The sequence below is a fragment of the Bombina bombina genome, chromosome 8 (assembly GCF_027579735.1).
Source record: "Bombina bombina isolate aBomBom1 chromosome 8, aBomBom1.pri, whole genome shotgun sequence".
In the NCBI taxonomy this organism is placed as follows: Eukaryota; Metazoa; Chordata; class Amphibia; order Anura; family Bombinatoridae; genus Bombina; species Bombina bombina.
The window spans coordinates 229137183-229146308 of NC_069506.1; the positions used below are offsets into that span (position 1 = coordinate 229137183).

General features: G+C 38.8%; 1 protein-coding gene across 1 annotated transcript in view; it reads left to right on the forward strand.

The window, feature by feature from the left end:
• The window catches only part of LOC128639059 (interferon-inducible GTPase 5), a 31545-nt gene extending 26625 nt beyond the window's left edge, over positions 1 to 4920 (forward strand). Inside the window, exon 3 of the mRNA XM_053691202.1 lies at positions 2511 to 4920. Within this exon, the coding sequence (XP_053547177.1) occupies positions 2511 to 3636 (1126 nt within the window). The 3' untranslated portion in view covers positions 3637 to 4920. The remainder of the gene's footprint in view (positions 1 to 2510) is intronic.
• Positions 4921 to 9126: the final 4206 nt, after the last annotated feature.

Sequence of the window (9126 nt, forward strand, 5' to 3'; positions counted from 1 at the left end):
AGTATCTATTTGCTGGAACAGAAGTAAATGAATCAAAGGTTTGTTACATGATTTAGCCACATGTAAATTGATAATCAAAACTCTGGTCGGATGAAGGTCAGTTCTGGTCATCCCTGGGGAGGATACCATTTTTTTTATCTTAAATGGACTTGAAAGTCAAATTAAATGGTTCATTATTCAGATACATTACATTTTAAAAAAATGCTTTTAGTATTAGATTTACCTCTTTCTCTTGATATCTTTTGTTCAAATTCAGCTCCAATCTAGGAAAACATACTAATGCCTGCCCAGTAGCATGCTCGATTCTTGAGCATTGTGTAGTGGCAGTGTTTGCAACAATGTTATAGATAAATTGCTCAATATGTGTGCACTCTTCTGATCCTACCTCAGTATGCTGTCGTGGGAACAAACTAATTTAGCTAATATCATAATTATAGAGATTGGGCTCTTGATATTTTCAGCCCCAAGGCAGAACATACAGTGATCTGAGATGTCATCGCAGAAAATGCAGCATGTCTGCAGAAAGAACAGGAGAAATGCAGGAACTGTTAGAGCTTGAACTTTGTAGTGCTGCTCCACATTAGACAGTTCTCTTCAAACAGAGCTGTGCTCTGGCTGCACTGTAAGTTTTCCTTAGCACAGTGCATCCAGAGCAAAGTGCTGTTGAAGTGAGCAGTCAAATATGCAGTAGCGCTGCAAAGCAGCAGCGCATTGCTTGTTGACTTGCTCTCAGATAATTATTTTTCAAACCTGCACCCTAGCCTTTCCATTCTGCAAAGCTGTTTATTCTGAATGTAAGATGTTAGTATGAGCTTTGCATCTTTTTTATTACTACATTTATATGTTACACCAAGAGAAAAGGAAACAGATTTATTCAAGAGACATTTTATTTTTTTATTTTTTTCAATGCAGCCAATTTGCAATGCAATTTTCAACTATGGCACTATATTATAAAACTTTAAAAATTGCTTTATTCTTCAGTTAACCAACACATTGAAATTGAACTGGTGCCTTAGTGTAACTGTCTAATATAAATTTATTTTTTTACTAAAAAAAATCTCATCGCAGAAAGTGAAGAAACGTTCTGCCTCTGGGATTTTCAGTACTTCAATATCTTTAAAACATAAGGCATTTTGAGATTGATATATACATAAATAATAAATAAATATCAGATGGTTTTTCATTACATTTAAACATTAGAATGTTACATTCTATATTTGAAATACACAGGAAAGTATCAAGTACTGGAGATCAAAAGTATGTTCTAGAACTGAGTATAGTGTCAACATATAGTGGTATTGACCCAAATCTCAGATGGTAAATCTCTGCATCTCCATACTGGGTACTACCATCTTGTCGCATCTTGTGACAGAAGCAATGCACTTTGACAAGTCATTATCGTTGCTGGCCATTTGATAGCTGAACTTTGCACGTTGGATTAGCTTGCACAATAGAAAGCAGAAGAACTAAATTTTTGCATTTTTATGCAGTTTAAAAGTTATATAGTTAATACAAATCCTTCAGGAATAATACAAAAAAAAGTACAACCCCCACTCTGTATTGTGCACACTAAACTAAAGTGCATGATACGACTTGTCAAGAAGACAACATTCTCACTAATCAGTGATTGTGCACCGTTATGTCACAGCATATAAGAATACTTAAATTCCACAATGGCAGTGCCCAATGTGAAGATGGAGAACTTCACTAACCAGCACTCTTGAAGGGTTAACATAAGAGAACAGCTTTGAAGATTGCAGTAGGCACAGAATGAAAAACAATAGCATGGTGAGTAGTTGCCAAGCTACTGTAGTTGTACCAATTAGTTTAATATTCTGTTAACACTAGCAACCCTGCAAGGCCATGTGTTTAACCCCTGCAAAGTGGTTAAACACATAGTTAAAGGAGCAGCAGACCCAATTAGCAGAGCAAGTTGTACAGCTGGGTTGTTCGATCAGCACAACAGTCCTCTGTGCCTCCAAAGGGGTTCTTTATTATTGCAGGATCACTAGTGTTAAGATTGGATACTGAATTAGAGCACTGTTTTTCAAATCCCTAACAGGCCAGATTTTCAGGATTACATTGGGTGAGAGCAGGTAAAATAACCATGTTTACTAATCAGCTGATTATTTCACCTGTGCTCTAGTTCAGATATCCTCAAAATCTAGCCTGTTAGGGAGGCTTGAATCTAGTGAATTAGAGGATATAATTTGTCTACTATAATGTCCCTTAAACCTATTGTCCTTAAAACTGTATAGATGTAATCCTTACCCTTGTAGACCACTGCTATCACACGCCAAGCATCTGCATTTACGATTGTTTACAGATTTTAATCAATTTAACGTTCTCCCTTTGCATGTTTTTTTTTTATTTTAGTTCCAGCTGTATTTTGCTGGTTTCAACCTTCTTTAACTTCATTATTATTATGTCTTTCTTCATTGTATTACTTTGGCTGTTTCCCTTTTGCTCTGTGTTAGTTATATCTAATAGTTTAATCCATTTTTTTCCAGATTCCTATCGCTTGCACAGCAGGGATTTGAGGTGATAGGAGATGAGGAGATTGCTGAGTTGCAGTCTGCCCTGGAAAGGGGAGGAATCCCTGAGATGGTCAGGTTTATACAGAGCAGCTTAGACTCACTACTAGACACTCATATCAACATAGCCTTAATGGGCGGTAACCCAGACATCCGTCACTCCCTTTTGAATTCTCTGCGGGGAATAAAAGATGGGGACGATGGAGCAGCTCATGGGGAAGATCCAGAAAATCCAATTGAGTATCCCAGTCTGAAATACCCGATGGCCAGCTGGTGGGATCTACCTGGACTTGGAATTTTAGAGCCACAACCTCAGAAATACCTGGAGAATATTCACATCAGTCGCTATGACTTAATTTTACTATTATGGGCACCAGAACATGAAGGTAAAAACAATGAGGCATTGCTAGTTAAGGAGCTCAAAAAACATAGCAGGAAGGTTTTCATTATCCACCAATGTGAGACTGAAAGAAAAGAAAAGCCCAAAATACCTGGAGTAGGGGATGATGAGGTTTTCACTCTATCGCCCACTCACCTACCTGGTCCTGAGTTTCACAGGTTTTTAAAGAGCCTAGAGAAGCAACTGTCTAGTCCCAAAACCCGTGCATTTGTGCTCTCCCTCCCGAATCTCTCTTCAGAGGTTATCCAAAAGAAACAAGAAGCTCTTAGCCAAGAAGTCTGGAAGGTAGCCCTGCTCTCCAGCTTGGTGGCAAGTGTGCCAGTTCCAGGATTAGCCATAGCATGTGACATGTCCTTGCTGACAGCACGTCTGGACACTTACAGACAGGAGCTGGGATTGGATGCCAATTCCATATCCTGCTTATCACATAAATCAGGAGTCCCAATAGCTACTCTAATGTTGGAGGTGCATAGCCCTGCAGGAAAGGGGGTGACCCGTGAGTTAGTGGGGAAGATGTTGTGCTCTGCCACTGGTCTGGGGTTGGAGGTAGCTGGTGTTTTTCTACACCGCATTCCTTTTGTGGGTCCCCTGGCGGCTGGTGGCATTGCTTTCCATGCCAGTTATGTTGTTTTGAGTCGCTGTTTGCAGGGTATGTCAGAGGATGCTCAAAGAGTGCTACAAAGGGCCCAATCCTCAACCTAGGTTCTAAACATGCACTTACCATTACTCCTCTAATAAGTTGTTCAACAGTCCGTCTTACCCTACAACACTCCTTGTAGCTATTTATATAGAGAGGAACTTATAGCCAAAATAAATAAATGACATACTGGCATATAATGAAGCTTGGGCAATTAAGCAGAATTACATTTTGTCATCCTAATAGCCTGGCAGTAAAATTAATCTAAGTAATCATATGTTGACATACAAAGCTTGATATTAAAATCTTGCCCTGTATTGCAGCCAAGAAATTTTCATGACATTATTTATGATTTAATTACTTAGAAAGTTTCCTAAAACATAATAATAGCGCATGGTACTCCCATATCAGTTATAGCTTCTGTTTTACACCAGTTATATGAGGAAATGAATGTTTGTGGCTGTAAGCTTTAAATACATAGCATGTATTTCATAATACAGGTTAAATGTCAACTGGCAAATTGCTTCTGCATGTCAGCTGTGTCATCCTATTAATTTATCATTGGTATCATTGGTAGCCTAACATTGCAAAACCATATCAGTCCTTAGTGTTCTTAGCTGCATTTTTCTTGCTTTTGGGTAGTATTCAAGTATTTCTCTTTTTTTACATTAAATGATGAAGAGATTTAGACACTTGGAGGACAATTCTGGTGCCTGGGCAGTGAACACGTTTTTGAATGCAAAGGTATTTTAATGCAGTGTTGCCTCTGACACTTTCCTCTGCTCTCCAGTCATGTGCTCCTGTAAATTACAGTATATGCGCAATTCATGCAAACTCATATTTGGATGACCGTAAAGATACCCAGAGCCAGCAGTGTCCTTATGCTAACACATAAAATACTACCTAAAAACTGTCAGTATCCATCCACTGGGATGCTTTAATAGCTCTGTGTACATGTTCCTTGAAGGCAGTGATTGATAAATCTATGCCCCCCTTTCTAGCAAGCATGATGTACTGAGTTCCTGTACTTGATGATGCTCTTAAAGTATTAGGCTGACCAGTGTTCGGGTCACTATTCAGGGGATAAGGATTAATGCTCTATAATGTCTTTGTTAAATACATATTTAAACAAAATGGTTTCTGAGTAAATTAATTTTATTGCTGTGATTACGTTTAAATTTTAGAAACCTGATGTAATACATAGATGCTGTAAACCACTTTTGTCCTGTGCAGGTTGCCGAGAGGTCAGAGACAGCCCATATCTGGGATTCTCCTTCTGTAAAAGATTATTATAATGCTTATGTATTGTGCTTGTTACAAATATAAAATAAAGCTGGAAAAAATAATAAGTCTGATTAATTCATTCACTTACAAATTATTTTACAGCTAGAAATGGCCTTTAGTGCTGTCAATACTACTCAAATCGCTCTGGGTTCTGCATATGTAATAGTTTTCATATCACAGATGCCCATTTTTCTGTGTCCACAGCTGCATTCATTACTTTTGGGAAATAAGAACCTGGCCACCAGGAGGAGGCAAAGACACCCCAGTCAAAGGCTTAAATACTCCTCCCACTTCCCTCATCCCCCAGTCATTCTTTGCCTTTCATCTCAGGAGGTTGGCAGAGAAGTGTCAGAAGTTTATTTTCGTCTCTTATGGATGGAAGGGAGTTTTAAGTAATCCCCTCAGTCTCTCAGTGAGGGCTTGAATGAAAGTTAGAGTCCGGAAATGCAGGAAGAGTCTTTCTGCGAAACCATCCCGACTCATTTTAACAACTCCACAAGCAATCGGCGTTGTCAAACTTCGCTTTGCTGCCTGCTTCCTTCTCTCAAGTCCATGGCGGAGGTGAGGCTACTATCCATCACACTTGAAGGGCCGTGTTCCTATTCCACTGTTGATTGTACTGTAATTCATTTATTTCTGCAAACTCACATGAAAAATACAGGGTCTCAGTGGGACTTCTTTAGTATATTGGAATCAAGGGTTAATATCGCCTGAGGGGGATTATTGAACAGTGTTTTTTTCAATCATGTTTGTTATGTGATTCAATCTGCTTATGTGTAGTGTTAACTGGGCTCATGGCTTTTTGGAACATAACAGCCTTTCGAAGTGACGTCACCTTATGGTTGGGCGCGCTTTTTTGGACTGTATGGTTCACCTTGTGACCGGGTGTGTCTACGTTCTGGTCTCCCATTTCCGCATTCCTGACTGTGTGGCGACGGAGAATTCTAGTCCGCTGGTGTCTGGTCATAGGAGGTGGTGAGTGCCCCAGCCATTGTGGTTGTCAGGTGCCGTTTAAAGGGATACTAAACCCAATTTCTTTCATGTAATTAGCAAGAGTCCATGAGCTAGTGACGTATGGGATATACATTCCTACCAGGAGGGGCAAAGTTTCCCAAACCTCAAAATGCCTATAAATACACCCCTCACCACACCCACAATTCAGTTTTTTACAAACTTTGCCTCCTATGGAGGTGGTGAAGTAAGTTTGTGCTAGATTCTACGTTGATATGCGCTCCGCAACAAGTTGGAGCCCGGTTTTCTTCTCAGCGTGCAGTGAATGTCAGAGGGATGTGAGGAGAGTATTACCTATTTGAATGCAGTGATCTCCTTCTACGGGGTCTATTTCATAGGTTCTCTGTTATCGGTCGTAGAGATTCATCTCTTACCTCCCTTTTCAGATCGACGATATACTCTTGTTTATATACCATTGCCTCTGCTGATTTTCGTTTCAGTACTGGTTTGGCTTTCTACAAACATGTAGATGAGTGTCCTGGGGTAAGTAAATCTTATTTTCTGTGACACTCTAAGCTATGGTTGGGCACTTTATTTATAAAGTTCTAAATATATGTATTCAAACATTTATTTGCCTTGACTCAGGATGTTCAACATTCCTTATTTTCAGACAGTCAGTTTCATATTTGGGATAATGCATTTGAATCAATCATTTTTTCTTACCTTAAAAATTTGACTCTTTTTCCCTGTGGGCTGTTAGGCTCGCGGGGGCTGAAAATGCTTCATTTTATTGCGTCATTCTTGGCGCGGACTTTTTTGGCGCAAAAAATCTTTTCTATTTCCGGCGTCATACGTGTCGCCGGAAGTTGCGTCATTTTTTTGACGTCCTTTTGCGCCAAAAATGTCGGCGTTCCGGATGTGGCGTCATTTTTTGCGCCAAAAAGCATTTAGGCGCCAAATAATGTGGGCGTCTTATTTGGCGCTAAAAAAATATGGGCGTCGCTTTTATCTCCACATTATTTCAGTCTCATTTTTTCTTTGCTTCTGGTTACTAGAAGCTTGTTTATTGGCATTTTTTCCCATTCCTGAAACTGTCATTTAAGGAATTTGATCAATTTTGCTTTATATGTTGTTTTTTCTCTTACATATTGCAAGATGTCTCACGTTGCATCTGAGTCAGAAGATACTTCAGGAAAATCGCTGTCTAGTGCTGGAACTACCAAAGCTAAGTGTATCTGCTGTAAACTTTTGGTAGCTATTCCTCCGGCTGTTGTTTGTACTAATTGTCATGACAAACTTGTTAATGCAGATAATATTTCCTTTAGTAATGTACCATTGCCTGTTGCAGTTCCTTCAACATCTAAGGTGCAGAATGTTCCTGATAACATAAGAGATTTTGTTTCTGAATCCATCAAGAAGGCTATGTCTGTTATTTCTCCTTCTAGTAAACATAAAAAATCTTTTAAAACTTCTCTCTCTACAGATGAATTTTTAAATGAACATCATCATTCTGATTCTGATGACTCTTCTGGTTCAGAGGATTCTGTCTCAGAGATTGATGCTGATAAATCTTCATATTTATTTAAAATGGAATTTATTCGTTCTTTACTTAAAGAAGTACTAATTGCTTTAGAAATAGAGGATTCTGGTCCTCTTGATACTAATTCTAAACGTTTAGATAAGGTATTTAAATCTCCTGTGGTTATTCCAGAAGTTTTTCCTGTTCCTAATGCTATTTCTGAAGTAATTTCCAGAGAATGGGATAAATTGGGTAATTCATTTACTCCTTCTAAACGTTTTAAGCAATTATATCCTGTGCCGTCTGACAGATTAGAATTTTGGGACAAAATCCCTAAAGTTGATGGGGCTATTTCTACCCTTGCTAAACGTACTACTATTCCTACGTCAGATGGTACTTCGTTTAAGGATCCTTTAGATAGGAAAATTTAATCTTTTCTAAGAAAAGCTTATCTGTGTTCAGGTAATCTTCTTAGACCTGCTATATCATTGGCCGATGTTGCTGCAGCTTCAACTTTTTGGTTGGAGACTTTAGCGCAACAAGTAACAGATCATGATTCTCATAATATTATTATTCTTCTTCAGCATGCTAATAATTTTATCTGTGATGCCATTTTTGATATTATCAGAGTTGATGTCAGGTTTATGTCTCTAGCTATTTTAGCTAGAAGAGCTTTATGGCTTAAAACTTGGAATGCTGATATGGCTTCTAAATCAACTCTACTTTCCATTTCTTTCCAGGGTAACAAATTATTTGGTTCTCAGTTGGATTCTATTATCTCAACTGTTACTGGTGGGAAAGGAACTTTTTTACCACAGGATAAAAAATCCAAGGGTAAAAACAGGGCTAATAATCGTTTTCGTTCCTTTCGTTTCAACAAAGAACAAAAGCCTGATCCTTCATCCTCAGGAGCAGTTTCAGTCTGGAAACCATCTCCAGTCTGGAATAAATCCAAGCCTTCTAGAAAGGCAAAGCCTGCTTCTAAGTCCACATGAAGGTGCGGCCCTCATTCCAGCTCAGCTGGTAGGGGGCAGGTTACATTTTTTCAAAGAAATTTGGATCAAATCTGTTCACAATCTTTGGATTCAGAACATTGTTTCAGAAGGGTACAGAATTGGTTTCAAGATGAGACCTCCTGCAAAGAGATTTTTTCTTTCCCGTGTCCCAGTAAATCCAGTGAAAGCTCAAGCATTTCTGAATTGTGTTTCAGATCTAGAGTTGGCTGGAGTAATTATGCCAGTTCCAGTTCTGGAACAGGGGATCGGGTTTTATTCAAATCTCTTCATTGTACCAAAGAAGGAGAATTCCTTCAGACCAGTTCTGGATCTAAAAATATTGAATCGATATGTAAGGATACCAACGTTCAAAATGGTAACTGTAAGGACTATCTTGCCTTTTGTTCAGCAAGGGCATTATATGTCCACAATAGATTTACAGGATGCATATCTGCATATTCCGATTCATCCAGATCATTATCAGTTCTTGAGATTCTCTTTTCTGGACAAGCATTACCAGTTTGTGGCTCTGCCGTTTGGCCTAGCTACAGCTCCAAGAATTTTTACAAAGGTTCTCGGTGCCCTTCTGTCTGTAATCAGAGAACAGGGTATTGTGGTATTTCCTTATTTGGACGATATCTTGGTACTTGCTCAGTCTTTACATTTAGCAGAATCTCATACAAATCGACTTGTGTTGTTTCTTCAAGATCATGGTTGGAGGATCAATTCACCAAAAAGTTCATTGATTCCTCAGACAAGGGTAACCTTTCTGGGTTTTCAGATAGATTCAGTGTCTATGACTCTGT